Here is a 25,698-nt window from a genome sequence, read left to right on the forward strand (position 1 = left end):
GTAAATTCAATTTTCAAGTCCTTTCAACGATAGTTTAAGAGGAAAAGTAAGCATACAAAATCAAATACTGTATATATCTTTACCATAAATATTAATACTCATATCTGACCCACAATTTATTTTAATAAAGGCAATTCTAAGTGACTTTGTGATGTCCTTTTATATATGTATATATGTTTACCCATCCATCCACATATATATCTATTAGACCTATCTCATATTTATTCAAGCATTTTTCTGATTCTACATAGAAATGCATTAGGTGAGAAGTTAAGTTAGGTAATTATGACTTTGTGAACAATTGATTAGCCACAAATTTGATCTAGTTTACTTTGCGTATCATATCAATCACAGTACTACACCGAAATTACCTCTTCTGGACACAGTTCGTGTGTGCAACTCATAAAATGAGTGCAAAGTAGAGGAAACGCAATTGAGTATCTGGACTGAGAGGGTAGTTCCAAACACTGTTGAAACATCTTCTCAAAAGCACGACTATAAAAACTATGTAAGGAAGAAAATTAAAAATTAGAATCACAATTTTTATATTTTTCATTTTTTAAATAAAAATTTTCCAATACAATACCCTTATAGTTAATTTCATTTGATTCAAGTGAATGAAAGTTACCAAGTGGTAGCATTTATTCCCTTAAGTCATTTTCCCAAAAGTTACCTTTTCTATGCCAATAATCATTTTGGAGTAATAAAAATATTATTTGCAAAATATTAACAAATATTTTAAATTAAAAACTTACACAGAAAATAAATAATATCTATGGTGCATGAATACATAACGTTCAAATCTTACATTATCAAATTTCATCAAAGCTAGGTTACTATCAATCGTAAGAAGCACCATTATTTTACATACTCTAAGAAAGAAAAACAAACCAGTTAAATAATCATACACCATATATTTTAAATTACACTCAGATTGCAGATACAAGGGGACTTGAAAAAGTTCACAGAAAATAAAATTAAAAGATAATACAAATATTTCCATGAACTTTTTGATGTTCCCTCATGTGTTAAATCTAAATGTAAAAGAATATGAATCAATAAAATACAGCATATCTCAGAGTAGTAAGACAAACAGAAGGAGTAAACATGTCTTCACTTTGGATGTCATAGGCAAAACAGAATGTGACTATGAGAAAATATGAGTAAAAATTAAGTATGACTGAAAATTACAAATTTCAAACATTACTCAAAGTACTTTTAGTTCCAAGAAAGGGGAGAGGACTTTCTAATTGCTATATCCTTCTTTTGCAATAGGAACCTTTCCGTAGTCAAAAAATAGCTAAACATAAAATGTTCTATTTTCTTTCTAAGGTCGCCTCCGGTTCAGACAGTAGTATAAGGCTCCAAGTAATCTTAAAAATTTTAACAAATTTGATATGCAACGTATCTAAACTTAAAATAGTGTATTTTCTGATACGTTTAATTATTTCCATTAAGAGGCATGTCTCTTCTGCCTGGTGATTTGGATTTCTTCTGCAATCCTGCTATTTAAAGATATCCTAACAAACTGCCAAAGTCAATGTAGATTGGGTTATTTTCCAAAATAAAAGCAATGACAAGCTTTTCATAATGACCTCTATTCAATACACAGAAACAACTATCACTATCCACTGAGATTATCTCAGCGTTTTAAAAATAAACTAGGTTATTCCAATCCACTTAACTAAAGGTTAAAAAAAAAAAAAAAAAGAGCAAACAGGAAATAGAGTTGGTATCATATGCTTTGGAGCCAGAATACTTGGCCCCACTGTTTATTAGTCTGATCACAATCAAGTTCACTTATTCATTCGAACATTTATTAAATACCTACTGTTAGACATTAAGGAAACAAAAATATAACCTTCTATGAAGGACCACATTTTCTGGAGAGGATGAAAGGGGAGAAAAGTAAACTACTAAGTTTAACAAAAGAGGTCATACAGAAACAAAGGACAGTGAAGCTCACTGCAGGGAGAAATCACCACATCATCATAATATTAATACTGAATTTAATACTATAGAAGTGAAATTACTAGGCATTTTAATTCCAACACTTGCTGTATTTGACCTTGATCCACAACTTTTTTTACCCCTTTGTCATGCAAAGGAGGGCCTTAAGGTAATTTGAAGTGACTGTTTTTCACCTCCTCAAACAAAACATAAGAAACAAAATTTGTATCAATCATAATTGCTCTTACAGAGAATTAAAAATAGACATAAAATTCCAACTTGGTAACTTCTTTATGTTGGCAAGTTTTCACAAAAGTCCATTATTCCCTTTATTAAGAGTCTAGTATTGAAATGTCTTAAGGTCTATGCTAACATAAAAACAATCAAGAAACAAATCTTCAGATACTAAAAATTTCAAATCGAGATTTAAAAAAAATTACAACATACCAAAATATGGAGAGATCTGATGTTTCCACCAACATTTCCACCAAGGAATCTACCATTTTTGTATGAAAAATTATTGTATTCATCATTTTTCCAAGCTCTCTGTGATCTGCAAGGCTAAGTGACGCCTTAGAGACACTAGTATATGCCTGTAAAAGTACAGCAAAAAACAAAACTAATTAGAAAGATTAATGACTTTACACTTGTCATTCTATAGAAAAAATAAAACATTACTGAAAAATATCTTTATTAAACTCTTTATTGTGACACTGTATGAGTTAGATCATTTAAAAAATTGTCTGTAGTGATCCTAACTTGAAATTCCTGTAAGAAATTATTTAAATAAACAAACTGAAATACTAATGTCCATAAAACAGAATGCATATGGGTCATTCATCCTGACCACAAAGCAACTGAAGTTACAATATCAAAAGTATAAAACTAATTGTCATGTTAACCCTACCAAAAGAAATTTTCAACCTAGTTCAAGAGAAAAAACATACAAAGAAAACAATCAGATGGAAGTATTGTATATGTTGATTCAGTGAGGTTTTAGATTATACTGAATCACTAAAAACTAAACAATGTATATAATACGCTGTACTAATCTGACAGATTCTAGAAAAGTACTGAAGATAATACAAATTAATGTAGATTAGCCAAAAATGTGATAGGACCTAACCAAAATCAACAAAATAGGTTGTGGAGAAGGAAATTTCACGATTGGGATGCTAAATCACGAAGAGCAGAATCACGTTCATGGATAGTTGACATTTCAGAAGGGTGGAGAACAAGAACAGGAGGAGTACTTATAAAATAAATACTGTTCATAGCTGGCTGGTTAGCTCAGTAGGGTAAAGCATAGTGTTGATAACACCACGGTCTACGGTTCAGATCCCCACAACGGCCAGCCACCAAAAGAAAAATATTGTTCACTATGGCTAGAGTTTGAGTGGAAAGAAGAGAAAAGAAACGGTAAAAGATGAGATTCAACCAGATCACGCATAGCCTTGTATACCATGTTAAAGTATTTAAACTTTTTGGTGAGCAGCTGAGGATTCTGTGTGATGGCCAGTTTTTGTTTTAGCAAGATGGCTCTATATAGAGACGGGAAAAGGGGATACGGGGCCAGAAAGAGAAAGGGAAGCAGAAATCTGTTAGGACGAAGTGGTGGCAATAAGTCAAACAGGATTATGATGGTCTGGTCTAGAGTGGTGGTAGATTAAAAGAGTTGGGAAATGTCTAGATGCAGTAGGCAATAGAAGAATTATGGATGATGGCCAAGGTTCCAGCTGTTGGGAGACACTCTTTCATGGGTCTCATGTGTTCCTATACATCTCGCTGGGTATGTCAAGAATGCAAGGCCTGAACCACTCATTCCCCAAGCCAATAGGAGTGTATTGCAGCTATCAAGCTTGAGGGTTGAGATAAGGTCTCCTTTGGAACAAAGAGCAAGTATGCTTACTGTTGACAATAAAAATGAGGGTTCCTCAAACTCAGTGTTCCTTAGCTGCATTACATACATAGCATTCATATGTGTACCTCTGTACCACCCCTGCAGGACTCAGGGACACTGGGAAAATGATGCATATATGCTGATGCTTATGCTGTTTCCTGTGCAGTGAATAATTAAGTCCTTTGTCTCTGGTTCAGAAGCCCCAAGTCTTATACAGTATCCATGAAACGGTAAGAGACCAATTTATTGCCTTGTAAGTAGAATAAAAATTAAATCTCAAACCCTACAATGGCAAGGAGACATTAGGTGGATGATGTTACATTCACTGAGATAGTAATATTACAAGAAAAAGCAGAGGCTTGTATTTTATTGTTTTTGTCTACCAGGAAAGGGGAGGTAATGAGGAATAATGATAGCAATAATCTGATGGCAAAATACACTCTGGACATTTATCGCAGACTAAGTTTAATTCGTTTTAGTTACCATTAATCACCTTTAGAGTATAAAGAGTCACGAGTTCAATAAAGACTTCCATCGGGCTGGCCGGGTGAGTTCAGTTAGTTAGAGGTCAGTGTTATAACACCAAAGTTCTAACACCCTTAGATTTGGATCCAACTACCGGCCAGCTACCAAAAATAAAAATAAAAAGACTTCCCATTAACTGACCCTCATTTTTAAAAATCAGAATTTAAATAACATTGTGAAAACAGATTCAGATGAAATGCATGGTAGCAGTATGAGATAACTTGATTTAAAACACTCATCTGAAATCTTGACAAACTATGGAAGGAGAAACATGTTACTAAAAAAAGAACAGGTTTAAATAAGAGTGGAAGATATAAAGAACCCAAATAATTTAGAAGATAGAAGGGAAGAAGATATTTTGAAAGAGCAACTAAAGATACTCAAGGGACTGACAGAATACACAGAGGAATAAGATCCCTTAGGAAGTAGAAAAAAATGACAGAACACATACAAAGAAGAGCTCTTTTAAGAGTAGAAAAAAGACAGAAAAAGATAAAGTGACCTATAAAAAGCAATGACCTTACAATAAAAGTTGGAGAGAACTCCAGTGAAGGCACAGTGCACACTTCTAAAATTCTCCCAAAGGCTTATTCTTCTGCCCTCCTCTACTCAAGAGCTACTGATATCTCTAGAACTCTTCACCTCTCTCTGGCCACATGCTTTTATCTAACAACTTTTACACTTCTACCTGAAACCAACATCAAAGTCAGATCATTCATATCTCTTGTGAATACGTGCTCCTTCTTATAGTAATACTTTATATTCAGAAGTCTCTTTATTTGCTCTTTATTCAATGTTTGCTCTTTTCCTGTATAAGCTATTTTCCTATTCAAATTTAACCCATCTTTCAAGGTCTAGGTAAAATTTTGCTTTCTGTCTAAAGTCATTACTAGCAATTCCAAGTTGAAAAAAGCTTTCTATCTTCTAAGACTGTAATTAATTGATAATCATACTCTGTCACATCTCTTAAATTAATCATTTAGATTTTCAACTACTGTTTAATTTTTTACATCTTTTATACCTTATTGCTATAGCTACATTATAAAATTCAAAAAGAGGAATGTTCTATTCTTCTACAGATTATATAATACTGCTCAATATTTTATCCTCTGTATCCTACTGACCAGTCTATAAGTTTGGAATCTTCACCACTAATCTTCAACACATACATGAACCTCTTAGATTCTGGACATTGCTTCCTACCTTGCACTTTTGTCCTCTATTCTTAGCCAGGACTTCCTTGGCTTAGCTGTGTGTCTCATTCTTCCCTTCCCTGGTATGCTTTGTCCTACTGTCACTAAAAGAATAAAGGTCTATATGCAGTAGAAAGAGTTGGAGTGATTGTATGTCCCAAGTACGGTTAGTAGTAGTGTTATGGGTTGAATTGTGTTCCCTAAAAAAGATATGTTGAAGTCCTAACTCCCAGTACTTTAGACTGTGACTTTACTTGAAAATAGGGTACTTACAGAGGTAATCAAGTTAAAATGAGTCCACTAGAGTGGAACCAAATCAAATATAATTACTGTCCTTATAAAAAGGAAAAATTTGGACAAAGAAATGACTACATGAAGAATGCCATTAGAGTGATGCATCTATAAGCTAAGGAACAATGATTGCCAGCAAATCACCAGAAACTATGAGAGAGACAAATCTCCTTCTCATAGCCCTCAGAAAGAACCCTGCCAACGCCTTAATTTCGGATTTCCAGTCTCCAGGTGTTGCCCTGTTAGCTCAGTTGGTTAGAGCATGGTGCTGATAACACCAAGGTCCAAGGTTTGATCCCTGTACCAGCCAGCTGCCAAAAAGAAAAAAAAAAACAAAAAACTAAACAAACCCCCAAAATAAAGCAAAGATGGACTTTCAGTCTCCAGAACTATGAGACAATAAATTCCTATTGTTTAGTCCACCCAGTTGGCACTTTGTTATGACAGCCCTGGGAAACTAATACAAGCAAGCATAGATTACATGAAATAATCAGATAGATAGCTGGTAATGCTCTTATAAAAATCACATAAAAAGTTTTAAAAATCTTACACATGAGAATGTATCAGTTCTACATTCGTCGTTTTTCTTCCTCAATTAGAAGAATAGTTCTCTATTCTTAATGTTCACTCAGTGCTTTATACTTTGCCATATGATTGAACAAAGCTAAAATTCTCAAGTGAATACTTCAAATAAGTAAATTTAATAATCCTGGAAGTATATAATAAGGGTTCATTTGAAATATATCTAAATCTCTAAAATTCTCTGAACCTAGGTGTTAGTTTAGGCATTCCCACAAACTGAGAGTGGGAGACTAAAACAGTTCAAGCTTTGTGACAATGACATTCAAAGTTTTAGATGTGTATATCCTTTGGCAGAGCAATTCCACCTCTATTTTCACTTTACAATGTCTACTTCAATATTGTTTTACAGTTTTTTAAAATAAGAAAATGTTAATTTTTAAACTTTATTTGTAATAAGAAAATGGCATTTATTAATATCTTTATTTTATTTATTAATATTTTGAGACACTGGTATTTTAAGTGTACTTTCCTGATCTACCACTAACTGGCTCTGTAACCTCAGGCAATTTACTTAGTACCTGTGGCCTCGTTTATAAAAATCTTCATTTCTAAAAATAAGTTCCTTGAGCTCGCCAGTTAGTTCAGTTGATTAGAGCATGGTGCTGATAAAATCAGGGTTCGGGGTTTGATCCCTATACAACCACTTGCCCTCCCCCACAAAAAAGAAGAAAAAGAAAAGCTTTCTGTAGAACCTAGAACAAGATGGAGAAAGGTGCCTATGTATTTTGAGATTGAAAGGAAAGAACCTAAGAAAAGCAGAAGCACCTCAGGAAATTAAGCAGGTTGGCAGAAAAGTATGTTCTTTCCTAGAAGTCATTCCTGAGATTGTATCTATCCATCTAAAAATCTCTTCCACAAACATATCTTCACTTTTTAATTAAACAAATACAAATGTTATTTTTTTAAGTTGTAAAAACAATACACAGTATTATTCCATATACATGTCTGAACAGCTAAAAAGATATAGACAAATTATTAAAAGTGAGTATTTCTGGGGAATGAGATTGGGAAAGGTGCAAACTGGATGATTTGACTTTTTATAATGAGAATATATTATTGCTATTTTTAAATATACCATTTTTTAAAGATGCAGATTATTGAGAATATTGAGCCATTTCCCCCTAATAACTAGAAATATTTAAAGGGAAATTAAATTTCTTATTAAACTTACAATATGTACAAAGATGTTAGGCTTTAATTCTTAAAGCCTTTAAAAACTATTTATATGAGAGCTATAGATTAAGTGAACACTCTTAAAGTCTAATACTATGTATTTCTGTATTGCAGAAAAAAGCTTTTGACATTATTTCAGGTGATGGCAAACTAGAGCATGTGGGCTAACTGCTTGTTTTTACAAATATAGTTTTATTGGAATACAGTAACACCTTTTTTTAAAAAATGTATTGTCAACAGCTGATGTCACAATACAATGGTAGAGCTGAGTTGTTATGACAGAGACTGTGTGGCCCACAGACCTAAAATTTTTAGCAACTGGATCTTTATAAAAAAAAAATTTGCTGGCTCCCACACTGTATTATAAATATTTGTCGAAAAAGATTTTGTGCTTTTGGGCCTGGCTGGTTAGCTCAATTGGTTAGAATGTAGCCTTGTAAACCAAGTTTCAGTTCCCTATACTGACCAGCTGCCAATAAACAAACAAATAAATAAGATTTTCTGCTTTCAATTTAGAATTAAATATTTGAATCAGGGTAATTGAGGAATTCTGGGATTTAAATTTCTGGATATTTAAAAATTAGGATAATCTACTTTTTTCAAAAATCCTTTTATATTTGCTTAAGTGAGAAATATATTTATCCAAATTTAATAACTAGTACAAAATGTTTCTTTTATGGTCAGATATACAAAAGAAGTCTTCTCAATAAGTATACAAAAATGAATATAGTTCTGCTATGAAATTTTTCATGTTAACTAATTTTTGATAACAACACAGAATGACAATAAAAATAAGTTATTCTTACCTGTAACCTGAACCAATCTAATCTCATTCCTCTGAAATCAAATACTTCCCCATCTTCAACTGAATTAATAGGGAAAAAAAGGTTACAAAGCAAATTAAATGTTTTCACAAGTCTATAATTACATTTTAAAATTTAAGAGCTAAGATAATTCCACCTCTGGATATATATTCAAAAAAATTAAAAGCAGGGTCTTCAAGAGATATTTATAACACCCATGTTCACAGCAGTATTATTCACAATAGCCAAAGGTGGAAGCAACTTAAATGTCCATTGACAGGAGCTGGCCAGTTAGCTCAGTTGGTTAGAGATAGGTGTTAAAACATCAAGGCCAAGGGTTCGAATCCCTGTACCAGCGAGCCACCAAAAGAAAAGAAAAAAAAAAATAAGGATGTCCATTGACAGATTAATGGACAAACAAAATGTAATATATAAATACAACGGAATATTATTGAGTCTTACAAGGAAGGAAATTCTGACACATGCTGTATCATGACTAAACTTTGAGGACATTATGCTTAGTGAAATAGGACAGTCACAAAAAGACGAATACGTATGATTCTACTTATATGAGGTATCTAGAGTAGTCAAACTTATAGAAGCAAAAAGTAGAACTGGCAGGAGAGGAAAATGGGTGGTTATTATTTAATAACTAGAGTTTCAATTTTGCAAGATGAAAAAGTTCTGGAGATTGATTATACAACAACATGAATATACTTAATACTATTGAACTACACACTCAAAAATGGTTAATATGACCAATTTCATATTATGTGTATTTTACAATTAAAAAAAAAATTTTTTTAAATTTAAGAGCTAAGACAGTGAAACAATTCTCAAATCCTAAAAAGATGATTATAAAGGAAGCAGTTACGTTAAAAGAAATGCAGACCTCTCTCCTAAGCTCTCTGATTCTCAGCATGCTTACATGTCAATTTGAAGAAACTAGAACAGAACCTGAGGAATCATATAAATAGAAACTTTGAACAGCATGCTGAAGTTCCACAAAATAACTCCATATAAACCAAATATCACCAGGCAAGATTAATGCAATTTCATTACTTAAATGTGGTAACTATAAAAGTTGATTGAATTAAAATAAATATATATTTATTACTCAAGAAGTTTTCAAGGTTTCTGATACCCTTTATTTAAAGACTAGAAAACTAAAACATTATATCAATTTATTGGGATGAAGTATTCAGATAATAGAGAAGCAATCTAGTGTAGGATATCAATTTTTTAGATTGACAGATCCCAGCTTAAATTACTATTCTTACTTAATAGCTGTTAAAGTTTGAGCAAATTATGTTAAACAGTTGATAGGGTAACTCTCAAACCCTGAATTTCCAAAATTGCCAAATAAAATAACAGTGTTGAAAAAAGTGATGTGGCTTACAAGGGATTACATAAAGTGCCTGGCACAGACTAAACATTTTATAAATGTTATCCACTCATGTTAAGCTTGGACCAAATATACATTTTGTTACTATATGTAGTACTCTTCTTCTTTGTTTGATTTTTTTGTTGTTTTTACTTTTGTGTTGTTACAAAATGCCTCTATTTTTTCCTGCTGAATAACAAGAAATGTCAAGCTATAATTACAAATATATCCAAGACTGAGATAAGTGATTCTGTAGTTAACTGCTAAACTCTCTCCTTAATAACCAAGTTTAATAACCTAATTGGAAGAAAATATGCTTTTACTTAAAAGACTGATTACCTTGTTTTACACTTAGGGAAGTCATAGTGTTAACAAAAGAGGACATGATGATTGATTCATCTTCAGGGCAAACAGAAAGATTCTAAAAAAGAAACAAAAAGTAATGTTAAAAACATCTAGTTGAAGGGCTGGCCAGTTAGTTCAGTTGGTTAGAATGTGCTGATAACACTAAGGTCCAGGGTTTGGATCCCTGTACTGGCCAGCTACCAAAAAACACACAATAAAACAGAAAAAAACACATCTAGTTGGGAAACAACTCATAGGTCCAGAAACTAGTGGATGAATAAACAAACTATATAAAATTTTATTTTTTATTTTTATATGATTTCATTTATATGAAAGTTTTTTGAAAAGGCAAAACTATAGTGACAAACAGCAGATTAGATGTTGTCAGGGGTCTATTAGTGAATCCACCATAAAGGTGCACAAGAAAACTTAAAGGTGGTGTTGGAAATGTCCTACATCTTTAACATGGTGGTGGTTACACGAAAGTATTCAGCTGCCAAAATTCAAACTGTACACTAAATATGGGTGATTTGTATTATGTGCAAATTGTACCTCAATGAAATTAGGACCAAAAAAAAAAAAAAAAAAAAACCCTTTCAAACTGGCTAATGAATAATTGATAAATTGTATCTAAAGTGGATGCTAAAAAATAAATCTTTTTAAAAAGTGGATGCTTAGCTCACTGCATAAATAAAATACATTTTCAAAACATTAAAACCTATACAACAATATGAATGTACATAATGTTACTGAATGGCACTCTCAAAAATGATTAAAATGATAAATGTTATGTTATGTATATTTTACCATAATAAAAAAATTAACATCTATTATAATGAACTATATTAACAGGTTCACAATCTTAGTTCTAAATTTACATCCTAGCAAATGGTTAAGAACTCCATGAATGTACTTTGCAACTGAAGAGGGTGGTAAAAAGCTCAGGCTTTGGAATTAAGACTTGAGTTAGAACACTGGCTTTACTACCTATGAACTGTGAGATACTGAGCAAGTTACCTAAGATATTTTTTCCTCAACAAATAATAACTATACCTACTCTCACAGAATTGTTGTACAGATTTAATAAGATAATATGAATAAATCTGGCAATGTTAACGTAAGTATTATTATTGCTGCTGATACTATTAATGCTTTACTATAATCTCAGAAGAAATGCTAAGAATTAATTTTCTCTGTATTGGTAAACTCCACTTTATATAAAAGACACCAACAGATTTCAACTGATAATAATTTTAGCACTACAACAAAAATCTGTAAAATTTATTAATAAATATCCAAATAAACACAGCATAGTTTCAAAATTACATGAAACCAAAAGTTTCGGTTTACTTTTAGACTGTATGAGAGTATGAATAAATAATAAACAGCGTGACAGCTATTTATTTATCAAATATTCTGGCTTATCTGGTAATAACTATTCAAATAAAATTATATAACTGCAATAATACTCTAGGAAGGTAACAGGTTTTGTGTTCCTTTTTTTAATGGCCATTCCAGAAAGAAAATATCTGAGCTCCATCTAGTGGATAAAAGAAGAAATAAACTAGTTTAGGAGAGTAACCTGTAATTATACATAATTTAAGGTAAACAGTTACATGAACAATTATTTTTCTTATCCATATTTTTAGTTTGATTTGAAAAAAAATAGGATTTCAAAATGTGTTTTTTCTCTGAAAAATCAGTAGCTTTAGAGTAGTCTTAATATAAAGAGAGTTGTTATTGCTCTTTGTGCTATTAGCGTTACAGTGGTTTTAGATACCAGTGAAGCAAAATGAAATACAAAATAGAATTTTCCTTACAGTTTATTTGGAATAGAAATAAAGAAAATTTACATTAAGATGAAAAATTCTGAAAAAAGGAAGTATGGAAAGCAAAAACAAAAACACTAAGACTAGAAGTCAATAAAGGAATATCCAAAATGAAAATAAAGTTAGAACATTTAAATTAGAACACCTAGATGAAATCTTCATTTACTGGCTATTCTCTAACATACTATTCAAAAAGATTTTTATTCTGCTTTTCCTCTAATACTAATTATCAATTGCACTGTCTCCATTATCTCTTCTGTATCTCTATAGCCACTGTCCAAGCTCAAGCTCTCAATAGCTCTCACCTAGCCTACTGCAGTAGTTTTTCTTCTGGTTCTCTGTCTCTTCCCTTTGTCCCCAGCAATCCATCATCTACACTAAACGAGAGTGATCTTTCTAAGTAGTGAATCTGACTTATGATTAACCTCCTCTTTCACAATGCCCTCTATAATTTGGCTAGTATACAACTCGATTCCCAGAATAACCAATTCAGTTTGCTCACTCTGAGCTTTGTACACACACTCATGCATAACACCTATCACAGTGGACTACAACTAATTGTTTCCTCCCCTCTAGACAATGATCTCCTTGACAAGACATGAACGTGACTTATTTACATTTGTATCTCTACTGATTGGCACATGATTACATTTTATAAATGTTTGTTCAGCAAACAAATAAATTACTAAAAAGGCAGGAAGTAAGGAACAATAGGAGAAATAATATGAGATAGTTTTTACCTGCACAAGTTCATTGAGGACAACAGCATCAAAGCCCGAAAGGTACTGCACATAATACCTCTGCATTACAGGTCCGTATTTCCTTACATGTGCTCTAAGCTCTTCCATGTAAAATATTAATTCAGCAATGTGCCTTTTATAAAATTTCAGGAAAAATATTTCAAAAAATAAATTTGTTACCAAAAAATATTAAATGCCTTTGATATTACTTCTAAAAGTCTTTTCCTTAGAAATAGCATTGTTTAATATTTAATGTCAATTACTTTTTAAAATTATTTCATATGAATAAAGGAATCGTGGAAAGCAAATAAAAAATACAAAAAAGCCCCAAGCTAAGAGTAAAAATTCATAGCAGAAAATCCAAATTGAAAATAAAATTAGGACATCTCATAAATACATCATTAAAAAAAAATCACAAACAAAAGATTAACAAGAAGTAAGATTTTTCTGTATGTTCTATTTCTCTGCTTATTTATCTAACTTCTGTTGATAGACTGGACTAAAATTAGAGAAAGACATTCCAAATGACATACTGGGTTGTAACATTACTCTGTTAAACATTTAAATTCTTATTTAAATGTTTTGTGTAGTAAATAATTTTGAAAAATGGATTCCATAGAAAATATTACTGGGCATAGAAAGAAAACAAGCAAGAACTTTATCACCACCTAGCGTATTAGAAAGAAAACATTAAAAGCCCTGATTTCAATCTAAAGTTGATTTTGTATTTTAAATCCTATCATCTAATGACATATTACAAATATTTTTCTGTTATGACAAATATGAAAAGCCCTAAAAAAAGTTTTTCAAAATAACTACTTCAAACATAAGTCCCCAGATTCCACAGCCCATAAATTAGAATGTATGGAAAATAATGTTTTCTAATGTTGCTAACTTACTTATCTATAAAGTCGTCTGCACTCTTCTTTGGCATGTTATCTGCATGACGAAGTAGCCAGATAATTTCATCACGGGCAAAGGATAATGCCATAAAAACAAAAAGTGCCTATTAAAAAAAACAAAAAAACTTCATTCAAAGATTAAAAACAAAACCTATTCATAAACTTTCTCCAAGTGAAAAATCATTGGCAAGAAATGATAATATCAAATTCAAAAGAGAGAAAAGACTAACATGAGAGGACAGAAGAGAACTTGGAGGTATATAAGAGGGAGAGCATGCATATAAGGAAATAAGGAAAATGAAGGGAGTGTGATATGAGTGTCAAGTCAGCCAATTCATTCTCAGCTAAATATAAAAATTGTTAGTTACTGACTGAAATTTTAGTAAACGTCCTATAAAAGAAATGTTTTTTTAAAATTTAATATGGCATACTTGGTGAAATAAAAATTAAATCAATTACCTTGGGACCTAGCAAGCCAGGCTGATCAGAGAGGACAGTAGCCAATTCTTTCAGTGCAGACCTTAAAAACTTGCGTCTTTCTCTGTGCATTGAACCACTATGGGGAAACACACCATTATAGTTTCTACTAAAATTACTATTGGCAATTAGAGTGACCCAGCATTTCAGGGTCAATCTTCAAAGTTAGTTTTTAGGAAGCAGAAGTCTCTATAAAATCATCTCTGTGTTTGTTATTAAATAACTTTCTAATCTTATGTTTATCCTTACCTTTTTTGTGTTACTTCTTCAATCATGTTTATTGTTACTTACTCACCACCTATCAAAACCCTATCTAGCCTTCAAGACCAATCCTTTAAGAAGCATTTCCCAATATCCAACTGTTTATTCCTGAATAATTTCTGCAATTTTAGTACCATATAGTTTCGTACTTTATAAACTCGATTGTGAAATCTTTGAAGGCAAACTCTATCTTACTGTATAAATTTTTGCCACTTCCACATAGAAATTAATATATATAACAATAAATATCTGTTTATCTATATCCTTGTTTATTACGTATATCCCTAGTAAATATACAAAACTGACTAAACAAGAGGTATAGTCAATAAAGATATTGGGACGGGATCTATATGACGCTCTTGTTCAAAAATAGAAAGATGGGAGAAGGAAGGAATAATCATGGATATTCATATACTAGATATTTTTAAATTGAAATGCAAATTAGAAAAAAGAATTTATTTTCACATATTAACAGAGGGAAAAAAATAGAAAATGGTCTAAGCATTCCAACTCCTCATACTAAACATAATATATACTACTCCAAGAAAGTTTTAAAATTTAGATAGGTGCATAAAGTAAATGCATAAATATATGAATGACACATATGCCAAAAACCCAACTATAAAGAATATACAACACAAGTAATTTCGCTGTCACACAGTAAATTAGTTTTAGAAGATTCAGATTAAAATCCATCTTTTGTCTGTATGATCATAAGTTCTACTGCTCTATTTCAGCTTCTCATCCATAAAACAAATATGATGACACCTGCTTCAAAAAATATACATCTTTCATGATGCCTAATATCTAATAACATATAGAAATTTTATTATAGTAACATATCTATAATAAGTTACTTTAATTTCAATGACGAGCTCTTTTTACGGACAATAATAAAGTCATCTGGTGTCACTTCTAAGAAGAAAATGGGAAAATGTTATTTTGATTATTTTACTTCATATAATTGCTGTGAGGAGTCTGTGGTGTTTATTACCGCTGAGAATAAATGTCTATAAAGTACTTAGGCCTGGGGCTGGTCGGTTAACTCACTAGGGAATGTGGGGCTGGTAACACCAAGGTCAAGGGTTCAGATCCCCTTACCAGCCAGCTGCCAAAAAACCAAAAGTACAAAAAACAAAAACAAAAGTATTTAGGCCCGATACATGGTAACAAGTTCTAGGAATTACTATTGCTTACTACTTTTAATTATTTTATATAAAGGGAATAAAATAATTTACATGTAAAAGATCCTCATAAAAAATAGCTGTGAGACTATATCTCTGCCTACAATAGAGTCTACCCCATGAAAAAATGAAAATTATATGTATTTCAGGTCTAGAAAATAATTCTAATGAACTCCAGAGTATGTTATTTGCAGTAGAGGATCATTTTTGAATAATGTAAGCACACTAATAATGTCAGTACTTCATTCAAGTGAAAAAAATATGCAAGAGGGATGATATAGCACAGATACAATGAACAGAGATGGTTTAAATTCCCAATATCCAACCATGGCATAAACTTAAATTCTAAAACTTCTTGTGGTTTTATATTTTCACCTACGGAATGCTACTATGTTTACTAATACAAAAAACTAAAATTGGGAAAAGGAGTGGGGTTAACATACTTTCAAATGTAGCCACTACTTGGGACACTGTGAGGATTTATCAATTTTCATGAAGTAGTACAAAAATCAGCACAACTTGCGAATTGAGCACAACTTATAGGTACAGGGAACATAGTAGCGGTAAGAATTGATACCTAAAATAAAAGTCCTTTGTATGGTACTTCCATAGAGCATTTTACCAATACTTCAAAAAAACTTAAAATCTGTCTGCACTAATTCCAAGCTTACTAGATACTGAGGTTATATACTTATTATTATTATTATTATTATTTATTTATTTATTTATTTTTTGTCTTTTTCGTGACCAGTACTCAGCCAGTGAGTGCACCGGCCATTCCTATATAGGATCCGAACCCGCGGCGGGAGAGTCGCCGCGATCCCAGCCCCGCACTCTCCCGAGTGCGGCACGGGCTCGGCCCTATACTTATTATTTTTCACTGAATGAAAGTTCCCCTCTTTTACTATCACATTTTGCCATCTTGCACCCTGTTGATCCACACCTACTTCAACAAAATAATGCTTTAAGAAAGGAATTCTTCTTGACTAAAAGTATCGAGATAAAATAGAACTACTTACGCATGTGACACAGCTGCCTCCTTGCATTCTCTTATGTCATTAATACGTTTATTATAGCTACATGCAAAAAAAAAATTAGAACGATGTTAATCTTAATTTTATCAAGAATAGTCAAAATGAGTAAGTCAAATACTAAAAGTCAATTAAAAATTACTTATTATAACCAAAAAAACTGGCTCTCAAATTGGAAATGCATGGAAGAAGTCTACCCACATCCTTTCCTAGCACCTTATGTGCCCAGTCAAGCCTTCCTAGAAAAATAAATCTCAAATTATACTAAATCCAACAATAAAATGAAACTTTACAATGCAAATTATTTTACTAAATCTTATCACTTCCTTAAGCCCCAATAGAGACATTAAAATTATACTTCTGATGTAATTAATAGTAACTTCCAAAAATCTAAAGTGCTGACAAAGCTTATCACTTCTGACACTTCATCAAGGCTATCTCATAAACATAGAAAAATTCTGAAGAGTATACAGTAGTGATCAACAGTATTGACTAGGTATATGAGTTTTGTAGTGGAGAAGAACAAAGCAGGAAAGCATTTGCTTACTTTAAATTATTTTAAGAGAGAGAATTATAGATGATTTTTACCCACGAGTTTAAAGAAACACACATTTTTCAAATTAAAAAAAAAATCATTCAATTAAAAGAAACAATAGAAACATTGACCAATTTAAAGGTGCCACAAGAAAAACAAATACTAATAAATAATTTAATGAATACTAGATATAAAAACACAAAATTCCTAAAATGTTAAAAATATTCCTGACAATCTGGCTAAAACCACTTACACCAAAATAAACTCCAATGTCTGTGCTTGTTTTTGTGGTGTAACTTATTTTATTCCTTCAAGCACCAAAAATATACATTTTAATTATAAAAAGATGCTTCACAGAGATCATGGAATAAAATGAATTATAGGAAAAATTTCGACATGTAATAATTTTCACAATAAGATAGCAGCAACATTCCCAAGGGCTCAAGGACCTAGTCATATCACCTGACCTTCACTAATGTCTTGTCCATCAGACCATAATTCTGCTTTATGATCCTGTAGCATCTTATTTTTTCCAATTTTTAAAATTATTATTACAAATCATAGTTATTCTTTATGCCCCTTATCCAACCTCTCCCCATCACCCTCTCCCTCCTCTCCCACCTCTGATAACCCTAGATTTCTTCTCTCCTTCTGAAAGATTAACGGTTACTCTGTTGATTTGTTGCCTAGATGATTTGTCCAGTGCTGAGAGGTGTGTTCAGGTCCCCCACTATTATTGTAGAATAGATACTACTTCTATCACTCTGGAATAGGCTTTGTGAAGAGAGATATCCTTTTCTTTTCTTTGGTCTCCACTGGTGACTTTCCTTGTGTCAATGCACTTAAGAGGCTGGCAGGCCATCTGCATGGTGGTTGTGGCATCTAGCCACTTTTGCAGCAGCCATGGCTATTGTGGTGGCTGTGGTAAGACACCCACATGGAAATGGTGTTTTTGGCATGCTCTTTGCCTGGCTGTAGGAGGAGGAGTCATCCCCAGCTCCATACCTCAGGACCCTGGGTGGGCCCCACGGTGGCAATGGCATACATGATTGTGGGAGGAGGGGTTGGTCCCCACTCCATACCTTGGGACCCTGGGCAGGTCCCATAGCAGCAAGTATGCCTGGTTGTGGGAGGAGGGGTCGGTCCCTGGCTCCATCTGTTTTTACATTCTAAGATGTTGTTGCAGAGCAGTTGGATGGAAGGGGGAGAGGGGAAAAGGGAAGGAAACAGGGTGGGAGAAGGAGGAAACGGGAGGCGTGGTTGAGACCCATGGCTGCCCCCTCATTCCTGCAGGGGAGACCAGGTGGTTTGGTCATTGCTGAGCTGAATGCAGATGTCAGGGGTGTGTGGCCAAAGTCCTCAGCATCCCTCTGCCCCAGCTCAGGAGCCCAGGATGTTTCCTGCAGTGGTTTGGTAGTTGTTGCTGGGCTGCCTGTGGGGGTTGTGGTGGGGGGAATGGCTGAGACCCTTGGCCCGCCCCCCACCTTTGCCCAGGTTGCTTCCTGCAGCGGCTTGGTGGTTGTTGCTGGGCTGGTTGTGGGTGCTGAGGGGCATGGCTGATTCCCCTGGCACTCCCCCATCCTTGGCTTGGGGGCCAGGGGCTTCCAGTCCTTCTAAGTTTTATAGGTGTTCTTTGGTGAAGTGAGACCTTTACTAGTTAATATCAAACACTGTCTCTGGACTGTGGGTATTCTGTTTTTTCTTTCAGTTCTGTGTTGGATTATTCAGTTTCCACTACTTAAATTCTGCACTAGAACTAATTTGTTGTCCTTTGCTTACTTCTAAAATGGGGAAACTTCCTGTGGGAACCAGCACTTGAGCCCCGTGATTGAACTAAATTGCTGCTCTGTTGCTGATTCCCTGGGGAAGGCTTTTTGTGCAGTTCAGGTTTTAATAGTTGACTTTTTAGGTACTTCCGGGTCTCTTGAGATCTGGTACACGTGGGTTGTGTGGAAACTCTGGTCTGAGCTTGAGTCTTCTCAACAAACTACTCCCCCTGCAGTTCTATATTCCTGGCCATTCTACACAAAGTGGGCCTGTGCTGACTGAAGAGTAGATCAGCTGTCCTTGCTGTGCCCCAATGTCCCCAGGTGGACCCATCTCCCCCATTGCCCATACTCCAAACACTTTCCATGGAACAGATCAAGACCCTCTTCTCCCCTGATGCCTCGAAGCAACCTCATAGGTAGGGCACAGAAGCATTTGTCAGCTCTTGCTCCCATGCACTCACCAGCTCCAGCCTTGAAGTGGCCAGGATTCCAAACATCTGTGTTTAAGTACTCTAAGATAAATATGTTCTTTGAGCAAATGTCTTAAATAGAAGGGGTCTTCAAAAATCTCATGGAAGGATTTGTACTATCTTTTATTTACATGAACTTTCTGAGATACCCTTGTATACTAATTCTGTAATCATCAGCCTCTATAATTAATAAGCTTTTATACTTATAATTTGACTATGATAATTCATTTTAAATTGAATTAACCACATAATTTAATTAATAATTAAACTTCTCAACTTAAATACAGAGACTCTAAATGATAAATTTATCATTAAAAAAACATAAAAGGAAATTGGTTTCATGGTGCCATTAAATTTACTTGCATCATACATATCATAAGTTTATTCGGTATACACAGAATAACTGGTCTTAAATGTTTACATATATTTAAATTTGATGCCACAAGGAGGTTGTCAGTATGCTGAGACATAATACAAGTTTCCGGATTTTCAATCTGATTAAATTAGAAAATGACAAAGCTCATTTCACATAGGCTACTTCAGGGTATTCCATCATCTAAAATAAGAGCTAAAAAGTATATAGGGTACTGTTTCTAATACTGTGACTGACAGATCACCTGCATGAGAATATCAGAACCACTTATTGTGACAGAAGTCAGAATAGTGGTCAATTGAGAAAGGAACAGGGGAAAGGGGAACTAGAGGTGCCAATACTGACTAGAAAGAGGCATAAAAGAATTTTCTGGGGATGATGAAAATGTTCTGCATCTTGATCTAGGTGGTTGTCCCACAGGAGCACTCATATGCAAAATCAATGAGCTCTACCCCTGAGAATTATTTTTTTTGTTTGCAAATTTTACCTCAGTAAAGTACTGGGGGGAAAAGTGCAGATTTCTTTAACCTTTCCAAGGTATAGACATAGGAGGTTAGGGGTGATGCCCAAGAACCTGAATTTTAATTTGCATCCCAGGGTAATTTTTATGCGCACTAAAACTTGAGATATATTGACTTCAACTGTTAATGCCAGACACATTTTTATTTTCTAATAAGTAATAAAAGCTTTATTTTAGCTCAATTTCATTAGGACCTTATTGAATTAGATGTGAAATAAACGTAGGCAAATTTCATTTAGAATTTCAAAAGATTTCATAATTGCTACCAAGTCTGAGATCAAATTGTCTTTTATATACTGGCTACAGAACATCAAGTGGAGACAATGAAGGCATTAATTTCAGAGAATTATTTGCTTTACAGGGAATGAATGCAAATTAATAAATAAATGTAGAATACCTTCTATAATCACGTTTCAACGACAGGGACACATTCTGAGCAAGTTATCAGAATTGCATCGTTAGGCAATTTCGTCACTGTGCAAACATTACAGAGTATACTTACACAAACCTAAATGGTATAGCCTACTACAAGCCTAGGCTATACAGTACAGCCATTACAATCTCAGGGGACCCCTGTCATAAATAGTCCTTCATTGACCAAAATGTCATTATGCAGCACATCTGAATTATAAGGAAACATGATTTTCCTATGTGTAGCGGTCTGACTTCTACATTTGTTATAATTAATCTCATGAAGTATTTTTTATTGCTTCATATGCTTTTACAAACCTATTCTAAAATAACTCTTCTAAAAATTTCAGAATTTTAATATGTATATTGTGCTTTTAGTAATAGTTGTATCTAAAACCATACATGATTTGCGAAAAAGAACATATCTTCCTTTTCCTACAATACAAGTTTTGAAAGGGTAGGAACCTTCGATTTTTAATCTGTGAAGTTACTTGTAAAAATATGGTTATTCTCAGATCAGGATGACTGTTAAAAACAACTTGCTGGGACCACAGTAAAATGGTATAGGCTATATATTCTAGCATTGATTCGACACTTCTTTATACCTCAAACTTCAGTAAATGTAATCCACTCACCAATCTTCTCCAAAAAAGACAAAATAATTAAAATGCCATACCCTCGGATGTTTACAAATAAGTCTTCTGCAGCTTTGTGAATGTGGAAAACTTCATCCCGAAAGAGAGAGAGGCAAGAGCTGCTTTGAAGAGCTAGCTTCCAAAGGTTCAGTGCTGTAGCATCAGTATTTAGGATCCCATGACACAAAATAAAGCCAACTTTAAATAAAAAGAAAAGCAAATACAAATGTAAAAGTATTCCAAATTTAAATCCTTTTGTTTACAACATAGCTTTTAAGAAAAACAGAAATGTAGTCACAATTACTAAATTGAGATTTTCAAGTGACAGGTAATAATACACATACATCCATGATGGTAAAAATAGTTTTCTTTTCAATGATAATTTTCTATATTCTGCAAAATCAGTCTTTGAACCCACACTGACAAAAGGGGGAAAATGTCACTTCTGGATTATGAACAAAGTCATTTTAATGAAAGATATTTTCAGGAACATTTATAAAATATTTGAAGCCAAAAATCAAAAATTACTAATTAGTATTTAATACCTTAATCATTACAGTTGTTACTGGAAACAGTTGTAACTGGAAAATAAAACTAATCTACTTTCCTAAGTCATCAGAAGAAATAATAGGGTAATAGCATCTCGCATTTTCATAGCAATTTATAGTTTACTAAGTCTTTTCACATATATTATCTCACATGATTATCCTGTGTAGTACATAAGACAGGTGGTATCCTTCTTTACAAAAAAAAGTGAAGGTTCAATGACTTGCCTGAAGTTATACTATTAAAGTAACAGAGCTAGGACTTAGCCCCAAGTATTTCCCATTAAGTCCAATATTCTTTCAATATTATAAGCTGCTCTCTATTACATAAATTCCAAATATCTCTTTTACATTTAGTTATCTAATCTAGAAATCCTACACAAATGTATAATTCTATTTAAGTTGTTGATGTCTTCTCTAGCCCTCTATAGTAGGGCATAAGCCTTCATCTTTCATTCTTCCAACATTTACTCAGTGCCTACAATATACAAGGTTCTGTGCTGGGCCAATTACAAACCAATCCCATTTTCTGCGAGGTTTCCCTATGATTCTTAATAGTCACTCCCATCTTTAAACTCCTGAATCATATTATAGCTGTACTACTATTTTGGCATTTTAACATACTTTGCTATTTCTCTTTTTACTCTTAGCTCACTTTTCCTTTAAAAAGGCCACAACACAAGCAAGCTAACTCTTTAAGTAGGCATTATAGTCATACATACAGAAGTATATTTAACTTCCTTGACTTTCTTGAAATACATAAAAATGTTTTCCATACAAGAGGACCGCTAAATGCAAGACAGTTATTTGATCTGGTACACAACTAAAGAAACAAAATATATGCATGAAAATTTAAAGAACTCTCAAGAGAAATTTTGTTTATAAAAGTTTTTTGCCTTATGTACTGACTTTACCCTAATCTCCTGAGCAAAATGAGATTTCACTTAGTGACTTATTCCTCTTTGTATACTTAGATTTACAAAATACTTGCTACTGATAAAAAAAAGGTCCTTCTGAAAATTTTGTCAGTTATATTAGGTTATAATATTTGTTTGTTTTTTAAGACATGGGTTATATTATGAGTTAAAGTATCTTCATTTGTTTATGAGAGCACCAAAAAAGGCAAGTAAATTTAAAACAGACTGCCCAACATTAGGGGGATGACTTATTAATTAAATCACATATTAACTGCCTTTCTCTGCCCATGTCCCAATAAAAGACAAAAATAAATAAATAAATAAATAAATAAATAAATAAATAAATAAATAAATAAATTTAAAAGAAGCCATAAAAATGTTGGAGAAACACATAGCAACCAAGACTAGACAAGAAAGTTGGAGAAAATCTTTGAAGACAGGAAACAGACAAAACTAGACTATCAACTAAAAAAAAAAGCGGGGGGAGGAGGGTACAGGAATTAGTAATCTAAAACTCCAGAGGGAGAAACAGATTTTCCCCAAGGAGTTTCCCAAGTCCAACCAATAGAGCAAGAGTAGACCTGGAAAAGAATGTCAGAATAATTAATTTTATAATTGCACTACAAATAGCTGGGTCTGCAACATTCTACATCCTCCATAACACTTAGCCCCAGGGTTCAATGACTCTCAAACTTTAGCTTGCATCAGAACCACAGAGAGGATTTATTAAATAACAGATTGCTGGAATTCACCCATAGAGTTTCTGATTCAGTGGGTCTTGGGTGGGGATCAAGATTCTGTATATGTAAGAAGTTCCTAGGTAATGGTGATACTGTTGGTCCAAGGACCACATGCTGAACTAATCTAGAGCAAAAGCTCTAAAGAAAACACTCTTCTGAAGAAAAATCCTAGTGTGGGTACTAGTGTCAAAAAGAGAAATGCAGACTTTTAGATAACTCCTCACCTCTATCTTAGCTCTACTCAAAGTTCAAATACATGAAAGCAGCAAAACTCAGAATAAATACTCCTTATTTTGGCAATTGGGATATCCCCAATCTGTTTACCTTCTCCATGCCCAGATAGCCTCCATTAGGGTAGCCTGCTTCCTGACCTACCTCCTGGCTCTTTACACAAAGCCCTGCAATCAGCATTCCCATTTATGGTAAAGACTTGGGGAAAATAGTCCTATATAACTCCAGAGTTCACCCATAATAGCTAACTCTATTAATCAACCCAATTCTTCAGCCATACATCCATAAACATAAAATAACTAAGAATCAGCACACAAATGAGGAAAATCAAAACTCTGAAAGCTGTTTTTTTCTTTTTTAATCAACTAACAAAGCATAAAAATTTCAACTATCTTTATAGAAGAAAATATAATTATCACAAACCTGGTTAATGTAAAAAATAATGTAATTAACAAAAATGCCTAAGGGCAGGTAGTATGTGTTAAATTCCTCCTCTTTCATACTAAAAACAATGCTACTCAAAGTGCCAGTCCATAAAGAAATTAAGTACAGAAATTGACAATATTTAGAAATTTTCATAAAAATTTGACAGTGATTTCTGAGTAGAAACATAATAATAATCTAATTGTTAGATTAAATTGAATCTAATAATAAAAATGTGGGCTTTGATTTTATGTCTTTGCTTATTAGTTCATTTTTCTGGTAATTTTTGTAGATCCTTTTTCATTATTTTATTAAAGTACCAATCCAAAAAACATTAGAGAAAACTGGCCCTTTACCATAGTTTGAGAAACACTCTAGGAAAAAGTCCACAAACATTATCTATAGGTTAAAAAGTCAAAAATGAGAACCGTAAGAACTAAAAAACACAAAGTATTCAAAATTATTCCCTTCTGGCAGTGAGCCTAGGAGAGGGTAGAAGGAATTTGACATATTATAGCAATTCTCATTCTGTATTATACCTGTGTGTCTATTTCTCCCAGTTTGTGAACTTCTTAGGAGCAGAAACTAGTAATTTTATCCCCCACCCATCTAACAAACACTAAACATACGAGCCATTGGTTATATGTACTGAAGTAAACTAAAACCAAAAACCTTAACTCAACAGATACAAAAAATTATTTAAAAAAAAACCAAAAATTTAGCTTTGAAGGTTATATTGAGAGGCAATATAATGTAGCCAAGAGCCTTGGAGTTAGCCTGGGTTCTTATCTTGTCTCTGTCACTCACTAGCTCTGTAGCCTAAGCTTTAGATTCCTCATCTGTAAAATAGACTATTCAATCTGACAGACGGATCAACATGAGGACTAATGTACGTTGATGGCTTACTACAGTCCTAAGCACAGTGGTAAAACATGTTACCTGTTATATTTCTCTAAAACTTAAAACCTGAAAGGTAATCAGAAAACTAACCCATTTTACTTACAGATAATCCATTTTTCCATTGCATCTAAAGACAGATATTCACAAGGCATCTGAAAAAGAGAATATATACATTTGTGGTTAAAAGAAATTCTGAAAAAATATTCCATACTGAATCACTCCTCCCTTCCTCCTGAAAATTCTTATTACTCAATTCTTGACTCAAATACCACCACAACAAATTTGAAATGCTGGATAAAAGTTTTATAACCTATATTTAAATTTGCTGTCAACAAAGGATGAGAGCTGTGCCCCTTTCACATCTGCACACCCTCAAACCTCTCTTTAAAAAATACTGTTGCTAAATTTTCTTCAAACTGGTAAATAACAAGTTCCCAATTTCTCTATTTCAGAGTTTACGGGATTCCAAAGGATAAAATTTTAGTCATTAAAAGTGATTTATGTGCCTGGATGCTCACTATCTAACCAAAATCAGTAACTATGCGTGTGTACCTATGTTCACATACACAGAAAACTAAAAAGAAATATAACAGAATATAACAATGATTTTCTCTAATTGGTAAGATTTGGGGTGATTTTTGGGTTTTTTTTTCTTTATA

At 33.2% G+C, this 25,698-nt stretch overlaps 1 protein-coding gene across 2 annotated transcripts in view; it reads right to left on the reverse strand.

The window, feature by feature from the left end:
• NCKAP1 (NCK associated protein 1) overlaps positions 1 to 25,698 on the reverse strand; it is a 95,832-nt gene that overhangs the window by 37,126 nt on the left and 33,008 nt on the right. For both annotated transcript variants that reach the window (XM_063099033.1, XM_063099023.1), the window contains exons 8-17: positions 25,143 to 25,191; positions 21,325 to 21,481; positions 16,559 to 16,615; positions 14,077 to 14,173; positions 13,615 to 13,721; positions 12,716 to 12,848; positions 10,141 to 10,222; positions 8,421 to 8,479; positions 2,398 to 2,543; positions 372 to 504 (exon numbers count right to left, since the gene is read on the reverse strand). In XM_063099033.1, the coding sequence (XP_062955103.1) occupies positions 372 to 504; positions 2,398 to 2,543; positions 8,421 to 8,479; positions 10,141 to 10,222; positions 12,716 to 12,848; positions 13,615 to 13,721; positions 14,077 to 14,173; positions 16,559 to 16,615; positions 21,325 to 21,481; positions 25,143 to 25,191 (1,020 nt within the window). The remainder of the gene's footprint in view (positions 1 to 371; positions 505 to 2,397; positions 2,544 to 8,420; positions 8,480 to 10,140; positions 10,223 to 12,715; positions 12,849 to 13,614; positions 13,722 to 14,076; positions 14,174 to 16,558; positions 16,616 to 21,324; positions 21,482 to 25,142; positions 25,192 to 25,698) is intronic.

This window comes from Cynocephalus volans, chromosome 1 (genome assembly GCF_027409185.1).
Source record: "Cynocephalus volans isolate mCynVol1 chromosome 1, mCynVol1.pri, whole genome shotgun sequence".
NCBI lineage: Eukaryota > Metazoa > Chordata > Mammalia > Dermoptera > Cynocephalidae > Cynocephalus > Cynocephalus volans.